This window comes from Rhinoderma darwinii, chromosome 6 (genome assembly GCF_050947455.1).
Source record: "Rhinoderma darwinii isolate aRhiDar2 chromosome 6, aRhiDar2.hap1, whole genome shotgun sequence".
Taxonomy (NCBI): Eukaryota; Metazoa; Chordata; class Amphibia; order Anura; family Rhinodermatidae; genus Rhinoderma; species Rhinoderma darwinii.
The window spans coordinates 83,470,457-83,497,457 of NC_134692.1; the positions used below are offsets into that span (position 1 = coordinate 83,470,457).

Here is a 27,001-nt window from a genome sequence, read left to right on the forward strand (position 1 = left end):
AGGCTCATGTTCACACTTTGCCGCAGTGCAGCTGCATGGTGGTGCAACAGGCTACCCAACTTCTGCACTGCCGCAACCTGAGATTACAATTGCCGCTCTGGAAGCACAGTAACCTATGTGTTCTTCGTTTGAACACTTTTGATATATTTCACAATTTACAACATCTCAATTACACATGGCCTAGGTATGTGAGTTTGGGGGTCACTCACACATACCTCTTACACCATTGGACTTTTTAGTGTTTATTTCTATCTTAATGCATATCAATAAAAGTTATATATTAATTTCAGATCACATACTTTCTCCCTCTTCCCTTCCCTCATACATGTAGCTATAATAGGTGGTGTACACCAATGTGATCTGCTAACAACACTGTGTGATAGGTGGTCTTCCACACTTTGCCTCAAGACCAAGGGGGTCTCCATCCTGATTTCACGCTCTCTCCATTGGGAACATGTGGAGACTCGCACAGATGGAGTGGGACGGTACCTCTTCGTGAAGGGTAAGTTGGATAACACTCTAACACTGTACACACTGGCATCGTACTATCTCCCTAACACTGGTCAAGTCGCCTTCTTGGAGAGGGTTCTGGTGGACTTGGATGACTTTCTGGAAGGCACTCTATAATTGGGGGTGGGATTTGAATGCCATCTTAGATCCTGCATTGGATTCCTCACGAGGGCATTCCTCTTTATCCAGGCAAGCTCACCGTCATCTACGTCGGCTGTTGCATACGTGGCGGATCCTCCAACCCTCAACCAAAGACTACACGTTCTTTTCGGCTCCCCACAACACATATTCCCAAATAGACTACTTTTTTATACGCCATTCTCAACTTCCCAGCCTCACTTCTGCCTCCATTGACGACATTACGCTTTCTGATCACGCTCTTATTACTCTTACCCTCACCCAACGGTCCGCCCTCGCTCCTGCAGGACTCGACGGTGGTATCGGACATTAGCAGGGACCTAGTGGAGTATTTTGCCACAAATGCTTCGCCGGGGGTTGACCCTTTTTGCATTTGGGAGGGACATAAATGTGTGGTGCGCGGTTCCTTCATTCGTATTCGTTCCAAACTAAAGAAGGAGCGGACGGCACACCTCCTGGACTTATTGTCCCATATACACAGTTTGGAACAGTCCCATAAGGTATCCCAGGACCGGGTTGTGGGGGCGGAGCTGGGCAGTTGAGAGTGCAGGCCCGTTTGCTCTGTCTTTCCAAGGCTAGGGCCCCCTTAGTTAAATGCCGGCGGCATTTTTACGAATTCAGTAACAAACCGGGTAGGACCTTGGCGTGGGCACTTAGGAAAGCACGTTCTCACACGAATGTCCCCCATGTTCAATAGGCGCCTGCAGCTCCCACAAGACATCTCGGAGGCCTTCCGTGCCTATTACCACTCTCTTTATAATCTCCCTCGGGCACCTTCTTCTCCAGATGCCGGCAGCCACTTGGAGAAGATTGAGACGTATCTCCGGTCCTCGGGGATGAAATGAATCCCTCCGGAGGCTATTGCTGCCCTGGAGGCTCCTATTTCCTTGGAAGAGTTGTCTTGGGCACTGAAGGACACGCCTGCGGGGAAGGCACTGGGCCCGGATGGCCTGCCTTTACAATATTATAAGGTTTGCTCAGATCTGCTCTCACCTCATTTCCTACACACCTTCAATTCACTCATAGAGGGGAGTACCCTTCCTCAAGACACATTGAGAGCCCCTCATCACGGTGATACCCAAAGAGGGGAAGGACCCATCCATTTGCCAAAATTATCGCCCCATTTCTCTGTTAAATGTTCATCTAAAGCTATTTGCTAAGATTCTGGCCTATAGGATGTCCCCACTACTACATACTGTGATGCATAATGACCAGGTGGGCTTCATGCCCCTCAGGGAAGCACGAGATAATACAACTCGTGCAATTAACCTAATGTATCAAGTGGCTGTCTTTGCCCTTCCCTTGCTTTCTGTCGACGGATGCGGAGAAGGCCTTCGAAAGAGTCAATTGTGATTTTATGCAGGCCACTTTGCGATATGTGGGATTGGGCGCACATATGATGAAATGGATTTCGGGTCTCTACTCCTCCCCATCGGCTCAGGTTAAGGTCAACAGATACTTCTCCTCACTCGCTATCTCCAATGGTACGAGTCAGGGATGTCCCTTGTCCCCTTTAATTTTAATTTTATCTTTAGAGCCCTTTTTGTGCCATATTCGCTCCAATCCAGATATTGCGGGTGTAGCTTTGGGAGGAAGGTCCCATAAGGTCACTGCTTATGCGGATGACCTGCTCTTCTTTCTCACTGCTCCCAGGATCTCCTTACCCAACCTGATGGCGGAGTTGGATAGATACTCGAAATTCTCCAACTTTAAGATCAACTACCAGAAGTCGGAGGCTCTTAATATCTCGTTGCCGCAGACCCTGGTGGATGATCTGTCTGAGTCCTTCTCCTTTAAATGGGCTAGAGATTCGCTTAAATATTTGGGGGTCTGGCTTCCCAGCTATTTGTCTCGCCTTTATGCGGTGAACTACCCTCCACTACTTCAACGCTTCCTCTATCGGCGCGGATGCACCCGACTATCGGGCCCACCCTTGCGGTTGCGTCACGGCTCTTTCCCCGGAAAGAGATTTCTCCGTCTCCCTTGTTAGGCAATCCTGCTTTCCCACCGGGGCGGGAAGGGGGGCCCTTTCAGCTCTGGTTGAAGGCAGGTAAGGGACGTGCTGCACACTTTATGCAGGATGGGATGTGGATGACTAGCGCACAGTTGGAGTCATTGTCTGATCCTGTCCCATTTACTACATGGCAGGTCACCCAGTTGAGACACTTCCTCGCGTCCCTAACTAACTCATCGGCATACTCACGAGATAGTTCCCCTTTCGAACTCCTTTGCACGGGCATGGGCACGGTGCATCACTCGTTGTCCAGACTTTATGCGCTTCTGATCTCACCATCCAATTTGTCCACTCCTGCCTACTTGTTAAGCTGGGTGAGGGACTTGGGACCGCTTGTTCACTATGACGCATAAATCCTCTATGGCTAGCAGATTTCAGGAGGCGGGGTTTAAGGTCCTGTCGAGATGGTTTAGAGTGCCTTCCAGATTACATGCGATGATATCTGCGGTCTCGCCATAGTGTTGGAGATGTGGTGACCACGTGGGTACAATTCTGCACATTTTTTGGGAGTGCCCGCTCTTGACTGATTTCTGGTCTGAGGTGTGGCGCATTTCCTCGAAATTCACGGATGTGCTCCTTCCGAGATCTCCAGTTTTCCTGCTCCATCTGTGTGATGTGCCATTATCCACGTATCGACGCTCAGTGGTTCGCCACATGGTGAATGCAGCTAGAGCGTGCGTCCCCGCGCTGTCGAGACAAACTTGCCCTCCATCGGTGGGCATGTGTTTCAGTAAAATCCAGGAGATTATGAGAATGGAGGACCTCACGGCATCAATGAGAGGATCCCACACCAACTTTCTTAAGACATGGCGTGTTTGGATTCAGTTTCAATCTTCTGTGGAGTACAGGACCATCATGGCCTCATGGCCCATTACATCAGGTCAGTTCTCTCTCCTTCCCTTTTCCTTTCTGTCCCCTCTTCTCTATTGTTTCTCTTTAGCTCTTGCCTGTTCTTTTACGGGTTATTATGCATGGCTGCGGGTTCAGGGTGCATACAAGAGTTTCTCTATCAATATTGATTCTAATTGTACGTTGTTATTCTTTGTGTTCTTTGCACTTCTTGTAACTCCATATGCTGGCCTATGGGCCGATGTCAGTGCTGTTTATGTCTGCACCATTGTTTTTGTGTATTGAAAAATGGAAAATAAAAGAATTTAAAAAAAATAAAAATAAAAAAAATAGTAAAATATAAAAAAAAACATAAATTTGGTATCACCGTAATCGTATTGAGCCACAGAATAAAGTTAACTTGTTGTTTTTATCGCATGGTGAAATTCGTAAAAATGAAACCCAAAAAACGATTGTAATCTTAGTTTTTTTCAAATTTCAGCCTGTACATTTTTTTTTCCTGTTTCCCAGTACATTATATGGTACTTGAAATGCTACCAATATAAACTACAACCCCTCACGCAAAACATAAGCCGTCACACCACTCTATTGACAGAAAAATAAAAGAGTTATGGCTCTTGGAAGGCGGCAAATGAAAAATGAAAATCAAAAAATGGCTTGCGGCGGTGTCCGGTATCCCTAAAGGTTATTCTACTCTGGGATACCTAGAATGAACAAATAATTGCGCCTCGATCTTTTCTTAAGGTCTTAAACCTTCTCCCATAGTCATTTGTTCTCCTGATACTCCTCTTTTAGCTATTTTTGTGATTTATCTGCAGTACCCTCTAGAGCTTGTAATCAGAGATCCAAGTCATCTAGGAGATCTTCGTGCTGTGAAACCTCTGTTTGGAGTTGCATCAAAAGATTGGAGACCACCAAACTCTCCTGTATGTCTGCTGAGATTTGCCAAAAACCCTCAACAGCCACCAATTAGTAGTCAAGCAATCTTCTCCAACGAGCTTGCCCCTTCTACTTCTGCCAGTGATTATTTTCTCTTAAAAAAAAGGGGTAGCCAGGTTAGAGAGGGGTCAGACTATATTGGTGGGGGGAGAAACAGAATGTGGGGAGAGGGCTAGACAAGATAAGGAGATCCTTTCGTTACAAAACATCAGTGTAAATAAAAAGGACCGATTAATGTCAAATCACATTTCTGATAATAAAAGTGAAAAACTGACAGGCAAGTTAAAGTGTATGTTCACAAATGCCAGAAGTCTAGCAAGCAAAATGGGGGAGCTGGAGGCCTTGATACTGGAAGAAAATATAGATATAGTTGGTGTTGCTGAAACATGGCTGGACTCTTCACATGACTGGGCTGTAAATCTACAGGGTTTTACACTTTTTCGGAAAGACAGGACAAATAGGAAAGGTGGTGGTGTATGTCTGTATGTGAGAAGTGATATGAAGGCGAGTGTGAAAGAGACAATAGTGGGTGAAGACTGTGAGGAGGTTGAAACCTTGTGGGTGGAACTAGAAAGGGAGGTAAACACTGAAAAAATTACTTTTGGTGTAATCTATAGACCCCCCAATATAACTGAGGAGATGGAAGGTCAGATATATAAACAGATGGAGCGGGCTGCACAGGCGGGTACTGTAGTGATAATGGGAGATTTTAATTTCCGGGATATTAATTGGTGTCATGGTTCGGCTTCAACTGCAAAGGGGAGACATTTCCTCAACCTGTTGCAGGAAAATTTTATGGGCCAGTTTGTGGAAGACCCGACTAGAGGTGAAGCTCTGTTGGATCTGGTCATTTCTAATAATGCAGATCTTGTTGGGAATGTCAATGTTCGTGAAAACCTCGGTAACAGTGATCATAATATAGTTACATTTTACCTATACTGTAAAAAACAAACGCAGGCTGGGAGGGCAAAAACATTTAATTTTAAGAAAGCCAATTTCCCCAGGATGAGGGCTGCAATTCAGGATATAGACTGGGAAGAACTAATGTCAAATAATGGAACAAATGATAAATGGGAGATTTTCAAATCTACTTTGAGTTATTATAGTGCAAAATTTATTCCTACAGGTAATAAGTATAAACGACTCAAATTAAACCCCACATGGCTTACACCTTCTGTGAAAGGGGCAATACATGACAAAAAAAGGGCATTTAAAAAATACAAATCTGAGGGTACAGCTGTAGCCTTTGTAAAATATAAAGAGCTTAATAAAATCTGTAAAAATGTAATAAAATTAGCAAAAATACAAAATGAAAGGCAGGTGGCCAAGGATAGTAAAACAAATCCTAAAAAATTCTTCAAGCATATAAATGCAAAAAAGCCAAGGTCTGAACATGTAGGACCCCTAGATAATGGTAATGGGGAGTTGATCACAGGGGATCAAGAGAAGGCAGAGTTACTAAATGGGTTCTTTAGCTCTGTATATACAACAGAAGAAAGAGCAGCTGATGTAGCCGGTGCCAGTGCTGTTAATATATCAGTTGATATACTGAATTGGATGAATGTAGAGATGGTCCAAGCTAAATTAAATAAAATAAATGTGCACAAGGCTCCGGGACCAGATGGGTTACACCCTAGAATTCTTAAAGAGCTTAGTTCAGTTATTTCTGTCCCCCTTTTCATAATATTCAGAGAATCTCTAGTGACAGGTATAGTGCCAAGGGACTGGCGCAGGGCAAATGTGGTGCCTATTTTCAAAAAGGGCTCTAGGTCTTCCCCGGGTAATTATAGACCAGTAAGCTTAACATCCATCGTGGGGAAAATGTTTGAGGGGCTATTGAGGGACTATATACAGGATTATGTGACAATAAATAGCATTATAAGTGACAGCCAGCACGGTTTTACTAAGGACAGAAGTTGTCAAACTAACCTAATCTGTTTTTATGAAGAGGTGAGCAGAAGTCTAGACAGAGGGGCCGCTGTGGATTTAGTGTTTTTGGACTTTGCAAAGGCATTTGACACTGTCCCCCATAGACGCCTAATGGGTAAATTAAGGACTATAGGTTTAGAAAATATAGTTTGTAATTGGATTGAGAATTGGCTCAAGGACCGTATCCAGAGAGTTGTGGTCAATGATTCCTTCTCTGAATGGTCCCCGGTTATAAGTGGTGTACCCCAGGGTTCAGTGCTGGGACCACTATTATTCAACTTATTTATTAATGATATAGAGGAAGGGATTAATAGCACTATTTCTATTTTTGCAGATGACACCAAGCTATGTAATATAGTTCAGACTATGGAAGATGTTCATGAATTACAGGCAGATTTAAACAAACTAAGTGTTTGGGCGTCCACTTGGCAAATGAAGTTTAATGTAGATAAATGTAAAGTTATGCATCTTGGTACCAACAACCTGCATGCATCATATGTCCTAGGGGGAGCTACACTGGCGGATTCACTTGTTGAGAAGGATCTGGGTGTACTTGTAAATCATAAACTCAATAACAGCATGCAGTGTCAATCAGCTGCTTCAAAGGCCAGCAGGATATTGTCGTGTATTAAAAGAGGCATGGACTCGCGGGACAGGGATGTAATAATGCCACTTTACAAAGCATTAGTGAGGCCTCATCTAGAATATGCAGTTCAGTTCTGGGCTCCAGTTCATAGAAAGGATGCCCTGGAGTTGGAAAAAATACAAAGAAGAGCAACGAAGCTAATAAGGGGCATGGAGAATTTAAGTTATGAGGAAAGATTGAAAGAATTAAACCTATTTAGCCTTGAAAAAAGACGACTAAGGGGGGACATGATTAACTTATATAAATATATTAATGGCACATACAAAAAATATGGTGAAATCCTGTTCCTTGTAAAACCCCCTCAAAAAACAAGGGGGCACTCCCTCCGTCTGGAGAAAAAAAGGTTCAAGCTGCAGAGGCGACAAGGCTTCTTTACAGTGAGAACTGTGAATTTATGGAATAGCCTACCGCAGGAGCTGGTCACAGCAGGGACAGTAGATGGCTTTAAAAAAGGGTTAGATAATTTCCTAGAACAAAAAAATATTAGCTCCTATGTGTAGAAATTTTTCCTTCCCTTTTCCCTTCCCTTGGTTGAACTTGATGGACATGTGTCTTTTTTCAGCCGTACTAACTATGTAACTATGTAACTATGTAACTCCGTGGGCTGATGCAACGTACCCAATGTTAGATGTTTAACTTGTGGCTCTGGGTGTCGTCCTCTGACTTCTTAGTTTGCTCCGTTGCCTCATTTTCAAAACAAAACAGTCCATAAGGCTATATGGCTTCCTTGAGTGCCACATAGATTTGTGAAGGGTAGAGATTGGTTTTCTGGGAGCTCGGAGAGAGTATTGGAGCAGTGATGTGAGAGGGAGCAATGGGCATGAGAGCGACAGAACCGAAAGTCATCACGGAACGTATTTGAAGTCATTACCGAATCAAAAAAAGTGTTATTCGAAGTAAAAGGGTTAAAAACTGCAAACCTACCAACACACAAGTAGAGTATGCTGAGATAGGAGTTCCTTAGCAGCAACTGGAGAGCAACATATTGCTGTTCGCTCTTAATTTGAACTCACCTGGCACCATGTCACAGATTTTTACAATTTGTCTTGGCATTATACTTGATTAGTATTACAATCTACAGCAGTCAAACTGGTTATAATTATTACAATTTTAAAGCATATCTCCAATTACATTGCCCTCAAATCAATTTGTACACAGGTCAATAGAGCATGAAAAACCAAATACAATGATACAAAACTTCTGTACATTATTCATGTCCCGAGTTCTAGTTGCTGATCTTCCTATTGCAATACATGTGAAATACTCTGCAGCAACCACAATAATCAGGGAGAAAAGTTATAATTGAAGGTACACTTAAAGAGGCTCTGTCACCAGATTTTGCAAGCCCTATCTGCTATTGCAGCAGATAGGCGCTGCAATGTAGATTACAGTAACGTTTTTATTTTAAAAAAACGAGCATTTTTGGCCAAGTTATGACCATTTTCGTATTTATGCAAATGAGGCTTGCAAAAGTCCAAGTGGGTGTGTTTAAAAGTAAAAGGACAACTGGGCGTGTATTATGTGCGTACATCGGGGCGTGTTTACTACGTTTACTAGCTGGGCGTTCTGATGAGAAGTATCATACACTTCTCTTCAGAACGCCCAGCTTCTGGCAGTGCAGATCTGTGACGTCACTCACAGGTCCTGCATCGTGTCGGCCACATCGGCACCAGAGGCTACAGTTGATTCTGCAGCAGCATCAGCATTTGCAGGTAAGTAGCTACATCGACTTACCTGCAAACGCCGATGCTGCTGCAGAATCATCTGTAGCCTCTGGTGCCGATGTGTCCTCGCTCGTCTGACACGATGCAGGACCTGTGAGTGACGACACAGCGTGATCTCTGGAGAACACGGCTGTTTCTGCACTGCCAGAAGCTGGGCGTTCTGAAGAGAAGTGGATGATACTTCTATACACAACGCCCAGCTAGTAAAAGTAGTAAACACGCCCCGATGTACGCACATAATACACGCCCAGTTGTACTTTTACTTTTCAACACGCCCAGTTGTACTTTTGCAAGCCTCATTTGCATAAATACGAAAATGGTCATAACTTGGCCAAAAATGCTTGTTTTTTTAAAAATAAAAACGTTACTGTAATCTACATTGCAGCGCCGATCTGCTGCAATAGCAGATAGGGGTTGCAAAATCTGGTGACAGAGCCTCTTTAAAGCCTTAAAAAAACAAAAAAAACTTACCACAGCTCGATTCTTAACATCAGTCACTTTCTTATCCATTTCCCTGTGCTTGTCAATAATAACAGTAGATTGGGTGCTGCCAACCTGACTCTGCCAAGACAAAATAAGTTAACTATTACTAGAAGTTCCACACATCTCTCCTTGTTCTACACTATATAACAGTCTGCCATGACATACTTAAAATAACTATAGACCACAGAAAACCATGGAAAATATTCATCCCTTTTAGGCCGGGATCACACATGCAATTGCATTTATTGCAGGTCTGAGTAAAGCAACTAAAATCTTACGGATAGTTCATACCTGTTTAATCTGCTACCATCTGGAAGGTGGTATTGTGTTATTAGAGCACAAACAAGCAGGTTTAGGGAGAGCTCAATAGAGATCACAGCATGTGAGTGTTTTTTATCCACAGGCAACCCAGTGACGCAATCGCTGGGGTGCCGATAGTTGGTATGGCAACCGGAGGCCTAACGATGGCCTCCTTTTCTGCCTTGTATGGAAGCCAATGAGGACCCTCCTCCGACGGCTCCTCATTGGCTTACTGTCAGTGTATGACTGATACCTCTAATATACTGCACTATGTATATAGTGTAGTGTATTAGAATAGCGATTCAGGCCTTCAAATACACAAAAAAAAAGTTTAAAAAAAGTTAAAAGAAATGTAAAAAATAACACTTTCAACTTAAAAAAAACAAAATTGCCTTTTTTCCCATAAGTCATTTATTATTGGAAAAAAACTGAAAAAGAATTCAAAACTTAATCTGCACGGTGAATGCTCTAAAAAATTATATATGAAAAACAACGCCCACTTGAGCAAAGTGCTGATTTATTTTTGATTTGCTGTTATTTTATTTCTTATGATTTTCTGTACTGATAGGGGCATTGTTCCTTACCTAGCTACTGACATGGCGGACACCCATATATTTCTGATTTTTATGCACAGGATTAGCTGTATCTTCTGCTATAATATCAATCGTTGTTATTATCACAATGCCCTTGTCGCTTTGATGTTTCTGTTTCATTGTAAAAGAATTGTTTATGGTGAAAATCACAATAAAAAAAAAAAGACAAACAACGCCAGATACGCTGTTTTTAGGTCCGATCTCCTCTCAAATAATGAAATAAAAAGTGATCAAAAAGTCACATTCACCCGAAAATAGTACCAATAAAAACGACAGCCCATCCCGCATTAAGAAAAATCTGCGACACAAAAATAAAAAAAATATGGGTCTTTGAATATGGCAACACAAAAAACAAATGATTTTTTTAAAAAAGTGATCTTATTGCGCAAAATCTGCAATACATGAAAAAAAACTACATAAATGTGGCATCGATGATTGTATCGACCCGCAGAATAAATCTAACATGTAGATTATGGCGCATGGTGAATGCTGAAAAAAAAACCCAATAAAAAACAATTCCAGAATTGATTGTTTTTGTTCGTTTCCTCTTCCAAAAAATGTAATAAAAAGTGATCAAAAAGTCGTATGTGTCCTAAAATGGTACGAATAAAATCGAAAGCTTTTCTCGCAAAAAATAAGGACTCACACATCTCCATCAACCGAAAAATAAAAAAGTTATGGCACTAGTAATGCGGTAATGAAAAAACATCCCGATGTTCAGATCTGAGGGGAACATTCCTTCGGTTTCAGGGGCCTAGTATTTAGGAACTGGGAAGGGAAGGGACCTAGCACATATGCTGGAAGCGAGGGCGCCCATATTATACCAGGGCAACACTTTCCCAGCAAAATTTCCTTAACTACAAAGGAGTAAGTCTCCAAAAGGTGTATAGTGTTATATAAGGGGGATAAGAAAGATTACCGTTTATCAGTGCAACACTGGCCTGCGCATAACGGATTGCTTGACAGCGTACTACATATCTATGGAAAATTGTATTATTTACCACATTATTATACCCTTTTATTATGCCCTGATGTACTCCACCCAGCTTACATAAACGCCCACATTATAAACTGAAATACCAGGAAAACTCCAAACAGAACTACTACCAAGCAAAATCCACACTCTTAATAGTGCTCCTTTCCTTCTAAGCCCTACAGTGTGCCCAAACAGCAGTTTATGTCCACATGTATGGCATGATCATACCCGGGAGAACCCGCTTAACAATTTATGGGGTAAGATTCTCCAGTGGCACAAGCTAGGCGCAACATATTGAGTGGTGAAATGGCATATCAGTGGAAAAATTGCAATTTTCACTTTTCATTATCCACAGTGTATTAATTTCTGAAAGACACCAGTGGGTCTAAATGCTCACTACACCCCTTGATAAATGTCTTTAGGGGTGTAGTTTCCAAAATGGGGTCACTTTTTTTTGGTACATAAGGGGTTTTGCAAAAGTGACATGGCATCCACAAACCACTCCAGCAAAATACAACTTCTTCTCTTCTGAACTCTCCCATATGTCCTAACAGCCGTTTACAACCACATATGGGGTATTACCATTCTCGGGAGATATTGCTTTACAAATGTTGGGGTGCTTTTTCTTCTTGTGAAAATGAAAAATGCTGATCTACATCTTATTGGGGAATTTTTTATTTTTTATTTTCATGGTTTAATGGGAATTAATTCAGCAGAAATCCTTTGGGGGTCAAAATTCTCAATATACCCCTAGATGATTCCTCAAGGGGTGTAGTTTCCCAAATGGAGTCACTTTTGGGGTGTTTCCACTGTACTAGTACTACAGATATTCAGCACATGAGACATGGCGCCCAGAAACCATTCCAAAAGCGAAATGGCGGTCTTTCTCTTATGAGCCCTACCGCATGTCCAAAACAGCAGTATATAACCACTTATGGGGTATTGCAGTACTCAGGAGAAATTGCTTTACAAATGTTAGTTTTTTTTTCGCCTTTAGTTCTTGTGGAAATTTTTTAAAAAATAGTTAAACCTACGTTTTACTGGTAAAAATTTAGATTTTCATTTTTACAGCCTAATTCAAATAATTTCTGCAAAAAACCAGTGGGGTCTAAATGCTCATTATACCAGTGCATAACTTCCTTCAGGTGTCTAGTTTCTCAAATGGGGTCACTTGTGTTTTTTTTTTATTATTGTTTTGGCCCCTCAGGGTTTTTGCAAATGCGACATGGCCTCCACAAACCATTCCAGCAAAATTTGAGCTCCAAAAGCCAAATGGCGCTCCTTCTCTTCTGAGCCCTGCAGTGTGTCCAAACATCCGTTTATAACCATATATGGGGTATTGTTGTACTTGGCAAAAATTGTTTTACAAATGTAGGGGTGCTTTTTCTCCTTTAGTCCTTGTGGAAATTCAAAGTTTTATTGGAAAAAATTTAATTTTCACAACCTAATTATAATAAAATCTATGAAACACCTGTGGGGCTAAAATGCTCACTAAACACCTATATAAATGGGGGCGTGGTTTGGCGCGCAGCAGGAGCGGTCGCATGATCTGAGAGCTCCGCCGTGAACCCGCGCCAAAGTTATCCTGCAAGTTATCCTACAGCTTCTAAAAGCTATAAACATACCTTCCAGACGATCCAGGCGGTTGAAGACGACTACCGGAGCAAAAATGAGTCCAACCAGAGGTCAGTCGGCCGCGGAGAAGTTGCAAGGCTTTGCAAGAGGTGAAGGGCAAGATGGCGGACGCACCCCTCTTCCCCAGCGTTCTAAAGGAGGAGGAGGAGGGGCAGCCTCAGGCAGTCAGGATATGGCTACAGAGGAAGCCCCGGAGCCCACACTGTCGGAGATGACGACCCAGCTGCTGACAGCTATTGCGGCCTGTAAAACCTCACTCACCGGAAAGCTGGAAGAGGTAAAGATTGACATAGGGCTGATGAAGCATGACATGCAAGCCATGAGGGAGCGCATAACGCATGCGGAAGACAGGGTATCTAGGCTGGAAGATAGAAGATAGAATGCTCATCAACAGGCTTAGGCGCAACAACATCAGGATAATTGGCATGCCTGAGCGAATAGAAGGTCAAAATCCGGGTGAATTTGTCTTGCAATGGCTTAAAGACCTGCTCCCAGACGCGCCATTTTCGCAGGCCTTGGCGGTTGAAAGAGCGCACAGAGTGCCGGGGCGTTCACCACCCCCAGCAGCACCCCCTAGGCCGATGCTTGCACGCCTGCTAAACTGCAATGACAGGGACCCGATTTTACGCCTGACACGTCGATTACCGGAGATTACCTACAACGGGGCAAAAGTGTCTATATTTTCTGACTTCTCTTCTGATCTGCAAAAGCGGCGGGCGACATTTCTGGCAGTCAAGAGGAACCTGAGAGATCTGGGCATTCCCTACTCCATGTCATATCCATGTCGACTACGCATTGTGGATGGGGAAAGATCCATATTCTTCAACTCCCCGCAAGAGGCGGACGACTGGGTGACAAGTAAACGACCGGCACGCCGAAATTAAGTTTTGACCTACGCAGTTGGCGGCTCATACAAGGCGGACTGATGCTGTGGACCTAATCTGTATCACCGGAACCGTGGGACAGTTAGCAAGGTCTCTTGGTCCGATCCATCCTGACGGTGATTCGGATTGGGACGGATAAAGATCGGTTGGCCACACGCCTGGTCAAGGTGCCTTTATACGTCAGCTAATATGTGAAGCGACACTCCTGAGGAGGCTACCGCACGTATCCTTAAAGATATCACGCATTGATTATATGGTGGGTAATTCTCCTGTTGTGCCCATGGTTGATTCTATCTCCTATAAGTCCAGGGCGGCGTCAGATCACTCCCCTATGGTGGCCAGCCTTAGTCTCCCGGCCCTGCCATGCATGGGACGTGGAAAATACACCCCTTCTGGCTGACACTGATAGGCCCACAAGATAGGATTCCAGACCAATTGGAGGTGTTTAACATGGCTCATAGTACATTTGAGAATTCAAGTATTGCATGGGACACCTTGAAAGCATACCTTAGAGGATGTCTTAGGTCCACGATTTCGTATATTAAAAAAAGATTCCTCCAGGATCGAATTAGAGTTAGAGCAGCAATGCAAAATTTTAGAGGGCAAATTCATTGATGACCCTACAGACGCGAAAAGGGATCTCTGGCTGCAAACAGGGCGGAAATATCTTTTGCTGCTCCAGGAAAAGGCAAATAGGAAAATATTTTTTGCAAAACAATAGTTTTTTGAAATGGGCAACCAGTCTAGTAAGCTCTTGGCACATTTAATCCACCAGAACTCTAAAAGTCCAGCCATCCTTAAAATACGGGGGGGTCTGGGGAGAGCTTGACAGACTCCCTAGGTATAGCTGAGACGTTTGTACAATTTTACAAAGAGTTATACACCTCCCAATTTAGGTACGATATGTCAGAGTTTAAGGCCTATATGGATGGTATAACGTTCCCTACGCTGAGCACAGAAGGCAGAACCGAGTTAGAGGCAGATGTGACAGAGGAGGAGATACGGGAGGCCAAGGGGAAGGCGTCGGGCCCAGATGGGGTCCCTATAGAGGTGTATCACAAATATTCGGAACAACTCGTCCCCTCACTATGCGCTATGTCCTCCTATGCACTAGATAAAGGGCGGCTCCCTGACAGTATGTATGATGCCACTATAATTGTCCTGTTAAAACCTGATAAGGACCCTATGGACTGTGGCTCCTATCGTCCGATCTCGCTATTAAATAGCGACTACAAGATACTTACCAAAATCTTAGCGAATAGGCTTAATTAATAAAGTCATCTCCCAGGTCATTCACGAGGATCAATCTGGCTTTATGCCAGGGAAGTCTCCGACAACATCTGCATGGTACAGATACTTGCACAGATAGGAGAAGCAATGAAGGCAGACTGGGCAATGGCATCGTTGGATGCCGCAAAAGCCTTTGATTCTATTGAATGGGCATACTTGTTGGAGACTCTGGATAGATTTGGATTTGGGCCGAAATTCCTTAGGTGCGTTTCTTTTCTATATAAGGAACCACGGGCACAAATTCTGGTGAACGGGGTGTTATCTCCGTATTTTTGTCTGCAGAGGGGTACTAGGCAGGGATGTCCCCTATACCCTTTGCTGTTTGCCCTCGCTATTGTACCACTAGCCCTAAGAATTCGACAACACCCTGAGTACAAAGGGATAGGCCTGGGGGGAAGGGAGGAAAGAATTGGCTTGTATGCAGATGATATGGTCCTCCTAATGTCTCAACCCAAGGAGACGCTTCCAGTGGCGATCACTGCTATAGAATTATTTGGGAAGTTCTCGGGACTTCACATTAACTGGACCAAATCGTTTTTTATGCCCCTGCAGGGAATGGGATGGCCAGACAATGTACAAGGTCTATGAGTGGTCTCTTCATTTAAATATCTTGGTATCAATATAAATCGGGACCATAGGAATGATCATGATACTAATATCGTTCCACTGCTGGATTATGTAAGGGGCAAGTTCAGGGTCTGGAGTACGCTCCCCCTGGCTGTAACTGGCAGGATCAACTTAATAAAAATGGTCATCCTCCCCAAATGCCTGTATGTCCTCGAACACGCAGCAACACCAGTGTACAAAACCTTTTTTAAGCGGATACATGCCTTATTCCCAACATTCATGTGGGGTGCCAATAGGTCGAAACTCAGTCTCACAACTCTGCAGCGGCCCAAAACACAGGGAGGAGCAGCCTTGCCGGATCTCTTTCTGTATTATCTAGCGGGGCAACTAAGATATATAAAAGCATGGGTAAAAGACACGACACTGCCAAATAGAGAACCGCACCTGGCGGTTTACCTGCAAATGCCTACCCTCTGGCCAGTATTGGAAGGGCCCATGACTGCACTCAAAAATGTACTACCTGTTCATAGGGTGGCTTCCCAGGTATGGTCAGCTGCAAAGGGAATTTATGGGTACTCTGATGTACAGACTGACATGCCATTATGGTCAAATCCACTCCTAACCCAGGTATCAGAGGACCTGGCCCCAGTATTTTGGACTCAATATGGGATACACAATATTGGGGATGTATATGACGGAAATAGTCTCAAGTCCTTTACACAGCTGCAGTCGGAGTTTACACTGCCCAGGTCTGCCTTCTACAGGTACCTGCAATTACGCCATGCTCTCAGGGCCCAGTTCCCTGCCCCAGATATGGCATTCTCACAATTTCCATTGATAGGAGTATTTAGCTCTCAAGGACCCAGAGGTTTAATATCTGCCATATACACGTCCCTCATATCGGCCAAAGTTAGCATACCACTACCGGTAAAGGACAAATGGAGAGCACAGATACCCGACCTCACTGAGGAGGACTGGGATGAGATTCTTTCTTCCCCACTCTATGTGTCCCCTGCGGCCAATAACAGAATGATACAACTATCTATGATACATCAAAGCTACCTCACTCCTTTTAGGTTACAAAAAATGAGTAGATATCCGAGTACGGAGTGCCACAGGTGTCGGTTTCCTAGGGCCGACTTCTGACACATGATCTGGGCATGTCCATTTATTTACTCTTTCTGGGAGGAGGTAGTTGGGGAGGCTACTGGAATTCTGCATATCCCAGTCCCGGCAACTCCGCAGATTTGCTTGTTCGGAATTCTTCAAGACGAATGCTGGCCATATTACATGAAAATATTCCTTCGGGAAATGTTGTTTATGGCAAGGAAAGCTATTTGTAATGGCGGAAGGAGGTGAAGGGAACAAGTGAGCCCTAATCTACCCACCGCCCTGTCCCTGCCTACTTGCAACGACCCGCCCTAGGCGACGGGGTACAACTTGGCGGCGGTCCCTACGCTGACTAAGTGCAAGGGGATACAAACAGGGAACAAGCAAGGGAAGGGGCAGTAGCCCACGGAACACCGTGAGGGAACGGAGTGGTGAACGAGCAGTCAGGTTCAGGATGTAATGAAGTATACAAACGCAGAGCACGGAGCAGGAAGCAAGCCGGGGGCAGAGCGAAGCAGGGTAAGCGGGAACTGAAGCAAGGCTGAAGCACGGCAGAAGCAGGCTGGAGCAAGGCAGCAGTGGGGCCAGGAAACCAGGAAGAATCACAAGCAATGAGGAAGAGAAAACGGCAGGTATAAATGGACAGGGGGCGGAGCTAACTCCGACTGACCAGGCCGCGATAGGCTCTCCCACTCCTGAGCCTGCCACCCTGATTGGTGGGAGCAGGTGTCAGTCTAAGAGGTCTGGCCTCAGGTGTCGATTGATTAATCCTGGGAATATACACAGACGTAGTGCCTGGCAGATCCTTTACACTATTGCTCTTAGATGGATGGATCCGCGTCCTCCCAAGGTGAATAAATGGAAATCACTTGTAAATTCGATCATCCCCTATGAACGAATAATGTATAAACAGAGAGGATGCCTTGACAAATTCTATAAAATATGGGAAGCATGGTGTGAATCAGCGGCGACTCAATATACCCCGCACAGATATCATGACATCTGAAGATCGCTGACACTTAGTTAAATTAAAGGGTAATGAATCAACATAGCTCCTGTTACAGTGCTTTTGCTTAGTATGTGATCTAGGAGTTATATAATATCTGTTTGCTCACATGTATGTACTCTTCTTAAATGTGTCAAATTGAAATGCTTTGAAATGTGCACATCTCAGCTTTCCTTTTTGTATACAGTGTATGATGTAAATGCATTTGTACTATATGTTTTCAATAACACGAGTTTAAAAAAAAAACACATATATAAATTCTTTGTGGGGTGTAGTTTCCAAAATGGGGTATTTTTTTGGGTGTTTCTTTCTGTTTTGGTACTACAAGACCTCTTCAAACCTGACATGGTGCCTAAAATATAATCTAATAAAAAGTAGGCCCCAAAATCCACTAGGTGCTCCTTTGCATCTAAGGCCGGTGCTTCAGTTCATTAGCACATTAGGGCCACATGTGTAATATTTTAAAAAACTGCAGAATACGTGTTATGCATTTTTAGTTGTATTTTTCTGGTAAAACCTGTGTTACAGAAAAAAAATCAATTAGAAATTAATTTCTGAAAAAAAACATGAAATTTGTAAATTTCTCCTCTACCTTACTTTAATTCTGAAAGCACAAAAGGACATGGCGCTAAAATGGAGTATAGAAGATGTGAGATTTTTCGTGGAACGTTGCTTCCCTTTCCAAAATGCAAATACTGGCAGGTAAATGCAATGTGGTGCAAGCTGCTGCCGATCCCCAAACGCAAACACCTTAAGGGTATGTTCACACGAGGGCGTCCGTTACGGCTGAAATTACGGGGATGTTTCAGCCTGAAAACATCCCCGTAATTTCAGCCGTAACGGCATGTGCAGGCGCTTGAACGCCGCGTCAATTACGGGCGTAATTGGCGCTGCTATTCATTGGAGTCAATGAATAACGGCTCCAATTACGGCCAAAGAAGTGATAGGTCACTTCTTTGACGCGGGCGTCTATTTACGCACCATCTTTTGACAGCGGCGCGTAAATTACGCCTCGTGTGAACAGACAAACGTCTGCCCATTGCTTTCAATGGGCAGATGTTTGTCAACGCTATTGAGGCGCTATTTTCAGACGTAATTCGGGGCAAAAACGCCCGAATTACGTCCGTAAATAGGCCGTGTGAACATACCCTAAGGAGTTGCCTTACATGGAAAATGCACAGAAACAAAATAAAAAAGAGGGATACTGTAGGCGCTGCTTGGTTGTGATAAAAAAGTTGGTTTATTGCATAAAAGCAAGCTAAACAGAGTGCTACGTGTTTCAACGCCGGACTGGCGTCTTCCTCAAGCAGAACATCTTCTCTGGTAAAACCTGTGTTACAGAAAAAAAATCAATTAGAAATGAATTTCTGAAAAAAAACATGAAATTTGTAAATTTCTCCTTTACCATACTTTAATTCTGGTGAAACACCTAAAAGGTTAAGAAACTTTCTAAATGCTGTTTTGAATACTTTGAGAGGTGCTGTTTTTAAAATGGGGTGATTTATTGGGGTATGTATTGTATGGGCCTCTCAAAGCCACTTTGCAACTGAACTGGCACCTGTAAAAATAGCCTTTTGAAATTTTCTTGAAAATGTGAGAAATTTCTGCTAAAGCCTTCTAACGTCCTAGAAAAAAAAGGATGTTTAACCCCTTAAGGACGCAGCCTAGTTTTGGCCTTAAGGCTCAGAGCCCATTTTTCAAATCTGACATATTTCACTTTATGTGGTAATAACGTCGGAATGCTTAAACCTATCCAATCGATTCTGAGACTGTTTTCTCGTGACACATTGGGCTTCATGTTCGTGGTAAAATTTGGTCGATATATTCAGTGTTTATTGGTGAAAAATTGCAAAATTTAGAGAACATTTTGAAAAAATAGCATTTTTAGGAATTTAAATGCATCTGCTTGTAAAACAGACGGTTATACCACCCAAAATAGTTACTAGTTCACATTTCCCATATGTCTACTTTAGATTGGCATCATTGTTTGAACATTCTTTTATTTTTCTTGGACGTTACAAGGCTTAGAACATAAACAGCAATTTCTATTTTTAAGAAAATGTCAAAAGCCTTTTTTTTTAAGGTACCTCTTCAGTTCTGAAGTGGCTTTGAGGGGCCTATGTATTAGAAACCCTGATAAAACACCCCATTTTAAAATCTAGACCCCTCAAAGTATTCAAAACAGCATTTAGAAAGTTTTTTTAACCTTTCAGGCATTTCACAAGAATTAAAGCAAAGTGGAGGTGAAATTTGCAAATTTCATTTTTCTTGCTGAATTTCAATTTTATTAAAAAAAAATTCTGTAACACAGACAGTTTTACCAGAGAAATACTACTAAGGCTGGGTTCACACGACTTATTTTCAGGCGTAAACGAGGTGTATTATGACTCGATTTATGCCTGAATATAGGGCTACAATACGTCGGCAAACATCTGCCCATTCATTTGAATGGGTTTGCCGACGTACTGTGCAGACGACCTGTAATTTACGTGTCGTCGTTTGACAACTCTCAAACGACGACGCGTAAATTGACTGCCTCGGCAAAGAAGTGCAGGACACTTCTTTGCAACGTAATTTGAGCCGTTCTTCATTGAAGTAAATATGCAAATCAGCTCTCTACTCACTGAAATATCTCAACAAGGATATGAACAACCGGAGCAGGTAAAAAAGAGGTGAATTCCTCAACACCACAAAAAACAGAGACAAAATTATAGTTTTTTACCGCTCAGACGGTTGTAGATGTACAGTCTGAAGTGTCCATCAAGGGTTTGACCTTCCCCCAGCTAGCATGCAGAAAAAACGATCCAAATTTCCACTGGTGTGTATATCTCGCTGGTACTTGTGGAGATTTAGAACATCACGCACGAGGATATACACAGCAAGCAGTTGCATTTCTGCAGTTTCACTTCTGTGTGGAACCACAAGTACCAGCGAGATGGACACTTCAGACTGTACATCTACAACCGTCTGAGCGGTAAAAAACTATCATTTTGTCTTCATTGAAGTCAATGAAGAGCAGCTCAAGATTTACGAGCGTCACAGACGCCTCGCATAATGCGAGGAGGAGCTTTTACGTCTGAAACGAGGCAGCTGTTTTCTCCTGAAAACAGTCTGTCTTTTCAGACGTAAAAGACATTTATCGTGTGCACATACCCTAAATACGTATTGTCCAGATTCAGCCGTTTTTAGAAATGTCCCACATGTGGCTCTATTGCGCTCGTGGACTAAAACACAAGCCCTAGAAGCAAAGAAGCACCTAGTGCATTTTGAGGCCTCTTTTTTTATTAGAATATATTTTAGGCAGCATGCCAGGTTTGAAGAGGTGTTGAGGTGCCAAAACAGTAGGCATTCCCCCAATAGTGACCCCATTTTGGAAACTGCACCCCTCAAGGAATTAATTTATGGTTGTTGTTACCATTTTGACCGCACAGTTTTATCACAGGACCTATTTGAATTGGGCTGTGAAATTAAACAAATGTCATTTTTACCAATGAGATGTCATTTGTGATCAAAATTTCTAATTTTCACAAGGAACAAAATACCCCATTTTGTTACCCAATTTGTCCTTAATGCGACAATACCCCATTTGTGGTGATAAACTGCCGTTTGGGCCCATCGGAGGGCTCAGAAGGAAAGGAGCGCTATGTGTTTGTTGGAGTCCAGATTTTGCTGGATTTGTTTTCGGGTGCCATGTCGCATTTGCTGAGCCCCAGAGGTATCAAAGCAATGGAAACCCACCAGAAGTGACCCCATTTTGGAAACTACACCCTTCAAGGAATTCAAATATGGTTGTTGTTACAATTTTGACCGCACAGTTTATTCACAGCACCTATTTGAATTGGGCTGTGAAATTAAAAAAATTTCATTTTTTCCAATAAGATGTCATTTTTTATCAAAATGTCTTATTTTCACAGGGCACAAAATACCCCATTTTGTTGCCCAATTTCTCCTGAGTGCAGCAATACCCCATTTGTGGCGATAAACTACCGTTTGGGCCCATGGGAGGCCTCAGAAGGGAAGGAGCGCTGGGTGTTCTTAGGAGTGCAGATTTTGCTGGTTTGGTTTTCGGGTGCCATGTTGCATTTTCAGAGCCCCAGAGGTATCAAAGCAATGGAAATCCACCAGAAGTGACCCCATTTTGGAAACTACACCCCTCAAGGAATTCATTTATGGGTAATGTGACCATTTAGACACCATAGTTTCTTCACAGAACTTGATTAAATTGGGCTGGGAATTAAAAAAAAAAAAACCATTTCCAATAATATGTCGTTCTAGCTCAAAAATTCTTATTTTCACAAGAAATAAAATACTACATTTTGTTGTCAAATTTGTCCTGGTGCGAAGTCATGTATGCAGAAGCCCCTGAGGTACCAGTACAGTTGAAACCCGCAAGAAGTGACCCCGTTTTAAAAACTACACCCTTAAGGCATTCATCTAGAGGTGTAGTGAGCATTTTGACTGGAGACATACACCCCATAAACTGTAATGTGTGTTCTCAGGGGTATGGCAATACCCTACATGTGGCTGTTAACAGCTGCCTAGGCACATGGCAGGGCTCAGAAGGGAAAGATGAGGGGGGATTGAGGGGGGATAAGCTGTGCGGAGTGCATCAGGGTAAGTAAAACTGGGGTAAATTATAAACCAAGGGATGTATGATACATTTTAAAACACTCTTTCATACAGAGCCTTAGTTTTTCGGGACACGTGTCACATTGATATATTGTGTCCTCCCTTATCCCCCTCTTATAGCAGACTTTGCACCTCTTTTGACTTTTTAACCTTCTTGCCAGTTTGGGGAACTTCTCCTGGAAAGTGTTGCCCCTTTACAATGCGTGTGGCCTCGCTTCGAGAAGTACTGGGTGCCCCCCCCCCTTCCTGGTCCCTAAAGATTAGGTTCTTGATAATCACCTCTTGAAATTCCAGGAAAGTTCCCCTCTGGCCTGTACATCGACGTAGCACGTACACATTGTACAATGCCATCTGTATGATGTGCACGGCCAGCTTCTTATACCACACCGCATGGCGCTGTAGGGCTTCAGTACTTGATCTGACAAGTCCACCCCTCCCATGTACCAATTGTAGGCCAGGATGCAGTCTGGTTTGGGGGTCTCTGTACTGGTACCTCGTACTGGTATATGGGTACTGGTGTGACATCTCTCTTGTCTTGTACTTGACACACAATATGTTGCTGCTAGAATGTGCCCTGCTCTCACCCCTTCTTGTTTGCCCAAGCAGAGTCTTAGGGAGGCCTCTCAGATATTTTCTAGCAATGCCGCAGGACTGGAAGCGAGGCAGTTGAAGAGTGGGACGCTGGTATAAAAATTATCCAGGTAGAGGTGGTAACCCTGGTCCAGCAGTGGGTGCGCCAAATCCCACACAATTTTTGTAGTAACTCCCAGTAAGGGGGGGGGGGGCATTATGGGGGTTGAATACTGGTGCCCTTCCCTTTATATATCCTAAATTTGTAGGTATACCCTGATGCACTCTCACACAGCTTATACATCTTCACGCCATACCTTGCCCTCTTATCCGGCAGGTACTCGCGGAATTGAACCCTCCCTTTAAAATCTACCAAGGACTCATCAATAGAAATACACTTCTCGGGGGTGTATGCTTGGGAAAACTGGGCACTGAAACGGTCTAATAGGGGTCTCCGTTTATACAATCGGTCAAAACTGGGGTCATCTCGGGGTGGGCACTGCTCATTGTCAGTATAATGTAAGAAGTCAAGTATTGCCTGATTTATTTATTTTTTTAGGTTCCAGTTAAGTTCTGAAGTTGCTTTGAGGGGCCTATATATTAGAAACCCCTATGAAAGACACCATTTTAGAAACTAGACCCCTCAAAGTATTCACAACAGCATTTAGAAAGTATATGAACCCTTTATGTGTGTCACAGAAATTTAGAGCAAAGTAGAGGTGAAATTAAAAAAAAATTTTTGGTCAGAAAATTCTCTTTATACGATTTTTTTTTATAACACAAATGGTTTTACCAGAGAAACGCAACTCAATACTTATTGCCAAGATTCTGCAGTTTTGCGAAATATCCCACATGTGGCCCTAGTGTGATAATGGACTGAAGCACCAGCCTCCGAAGCAAAGGAGCACCTAGTGGATTTTGAACCCTCCTTTTTATTAGGCACCATGTCCGGTTTGAAGAGGTCTTGTGGTGCCAAAACAGTGGAAAACACCCAAAAGTGACCCCATTTTGGAAACTAGACCCCTTGAGGAATTCACTGCAGTTTTCATGGGGTGCATGCGACTTTTTGATCCATTTATATCCTATTTTTAATTGGCGTGGTGACTAAAAAACAGCAATTCTACTATTGTTTTTTTATTCTATTTTTTTTACAGCGTTCACCGTGCGCTATAAATGACATATTCACTCTATTCTGCGTGGCGATACGATTACGGCGATACCATATGTTTATAGTTTTTTTATGTCTTATGGCGTTTGCACAATAAAATACTTTTTGTAAAAAATCATTAACTTTTTGTGTTACCTTATTCTAAGAGCCAGAACTTTTTTATTTTTCCATCAAGAAAGCCGTGCAAGGACTTATTTTTTGCGTAACGAACTGTAGTTTCGATCAGCACCATTTTTAGGTACATGTGACTTTTTGATCTCTTTTTATTCAATTTTTTGGGATGTGAAGTGACCAAACAATTGTGATTCTGGTACGGTTTATTATTATTTTCTTTTACGGCGTTCACCGCGCGGGATAAATAACAAAATAATTTTGGCGGTCAGCCTGTTACGGACGCGGCGATACCAATTATGTATAGTTTATTTGTTTGTTCATATATTTTTATTAATAATAAAGGACTGATAAGGGAAAAGGGGGGATTTTTACTTTTATTACCTTCAAAACTTTTATTTTCTTATTTTTACACATCTTTTTTTAACTTTATTACTTTGTCCCACTAGGGGACTTGAGGGCAGGAGGCCCTGATCGCTATTTTAATACACTGCACTACAAGCGTAGTGCAGTGTATTAGAGCTGTCATCTACTCACTGACAGCAAGCATAGTGGGTCCTGACTTCGTTCGGTTGCCATAGTCACCATCGCCAGCCGCTATCGTGTAGCAGGCTGGCGATTGTAGCTTTACCCCTAAAAATCCGTGATCGCTATCGAACACGGCTTTTAAGGGGTTAATCAGCGGGGACACAGCAATCGGTCCTTGCTGTAGGAGCTGCGGCAGCTGCTGTACGAGACAGCAGCTGTCACAGCTCCTGCATGTGTCGGGAGGACGGCCGAAATGGGCGTTACTCCCGCGACGTAATATGCCGTCGCTGAGCGCGAACTTATTGGTTAGCGCGACGGAATATTACGTCGCTGAGCGCGAAGGGGTTAAAAAAACTATGCCAATCTAAAGTAGACATATGGAAAATAATAATTAGCAACTATTTTGTATGGGATAACAACTTGTCTGTCAAGCATACATTTAAATTGAGAAACTGCTAATTTTTTACATTTTGGTGTTTTTTTACAATTAAATATTAAATGTATTGACCAAATTTTACCACTAACAAAGTCCAATATGTCACGAGAAAACAACCTCAGAATCGCTTGAATAGGTGAAAGCATTCCAAAGTTATTACCACATAAAGTGACACGTCAGATTTGAAAATGAGGCTCTGTCAGGAAGCTCAAAACTGGCAGCATTGGGAAGGGGTTAATGACCAGGCGATTTTTTTGTTACTTTTGTTTAGTCCCACTAGGGGACTTGAAGGTCCATCTGTTTGATTGCTGTTATAATATATTTCTTCACTGTATTAACTTTTTGGTTCTGTACTTATATTCCTTGTAAATGCGTCGTAGTTTTGATGATTATGACACCTTGGTATGGATCTTTTTTGTCAATAATAAGGTCACCAATGTATTAATGCATACATGTACTAAAAACTACCATTGGGTCAATTTCCCCTTGGAAATATGGTGAGTTTATTGTTCCACGCCACCCCCAGACTAAGGCATTAGCGCCGAAACGCGCGTTGGGGCGGATGTTCGATGTGTTTCTTCCTGCATCTATTATGGTTCTGATATATTCCTTTGATATGCTTCAGTATCCTTGTCTATAATTGCTTTCCTCTATGTTTATATTGACCCAATACATGTTCAAATACTATATGTTCCTTGTGTTTATATAGCACATTTTTTACATATACTTCAGTCCATATAAAAACCTTTTGGAAGGCGTATCATTGGCACAATTTTGTACTCTTTGTTCATTTGTTAGATACACAGCGTATGTATGTTTATGGATTCCTCGTTTTATCTATTGTCTTTTATTTTAACTCAATAAAAATAATTGAAATTTTTTTGTATATTCTCTTGGCTTCATAGCATCTGTCTCTTATAGCTTATATACATTGCACTACCTATGTAGTGCAATGTATAAGAACGGTCAGTCGTTCACTGACAGCAAGCCGATTAGGCTGCACCTCTGGGAGGGGCCTAATCTGCTTTTGTAATTTGCGGAGCAGGAGGCCATTGTTAGGCCTCCTGTTGCCAAAGTATCCGTCGGCAGCCCTGCGCGATCTCAGGGCTCCCGATTTGCTACAAACCACTAAGATGCAGCTCCAGAAAAAGGGTTCAATTAACACATAAGATATAAAGAGATACAAAAAGTAACTTTATTTAACCCCTTCCCGACATTTGACGTATCCATACGTCAAAGTCGGGTAGGGGAAGTATGGAGCGGGCTCACGGAGTGAACCCGCTCCATACGATGTGGGTATCGGCTGTTTGTTACAGCCGACACTTCAGAGTAGCTAGCGGCATCGCGCTCGAGCACGATCCGGGCTCGTTTAACTTGTTAAATGCTGCGGTCAATAGCGACCGCAGCATTTAAATCGTTAGAAAGAGGGGGGCGACCCCCTCTAACAGCTCATTGGCCCCCCGCAACGCAATCGCGGGGGGGGGCGATGGTTGCTATGGCTGCCTGGGGGCCTAATGAAGCCCCCCAGGTCAGCCATGTTTGTGCACCTATTAAGCCCTGCCTCCGGCAGGGCTTAATAATTGCCTGTCAGAATCACGATATACTGCAATACATTAGTATTGCAGTATATCGTGCATGCGATCTAACGATCGCTGGTTGGATTCCCAAAGGGGGACTAATAAAAAAAAGTAAAAATGAGTTAGAAGTTTTTTTTTGTGTAAAAAAAAAATATATATATTAAAAGTAAAAAAAAAAACATTTACCATTTTCCCCCTAGAGCATAGTAAAAAAATTAATAAATAAACATAATTGGTATCGCCGCGTCCGTTTAAGTATGAACTATTACAATATATCATTATTTAACCCGCACGGTGAACGCCGTAAAAAAAACTATTCTAAACGCCAGAATCTCTATTTTTTTGGTCACCTAATCTCCCACAAAAAAATGTAATAAAAAGTGATCACA

General features: G+C 42.8%; 1 protein-coding gene across 2 annotated transcripts in view; it reads right to left on the bottom strand.

Annotated features, from left to right (window-relative positions):
* Positions 1 to 27,001, bottom strand: part of STAT1 (signal transducer and activator of transcription 1) — a 1,010,933-nt gene that overhangs the window by 787,938 nt on the left and 195,994 nt on the right. For both annotated transcript variants that reach the window (XM_075829995.1, XM_075829994.1), the window contains exon 5: positions 9,221 to 9,310. In XM_075829995.1, coding sequence (XP_075686110.1) covers positions 9,221 to 9,310 — 90 coding nt within the window. The remainder of the gene's footprint in view (positions 1 to 9,220; positions 9,311 to 27,001) is intronic.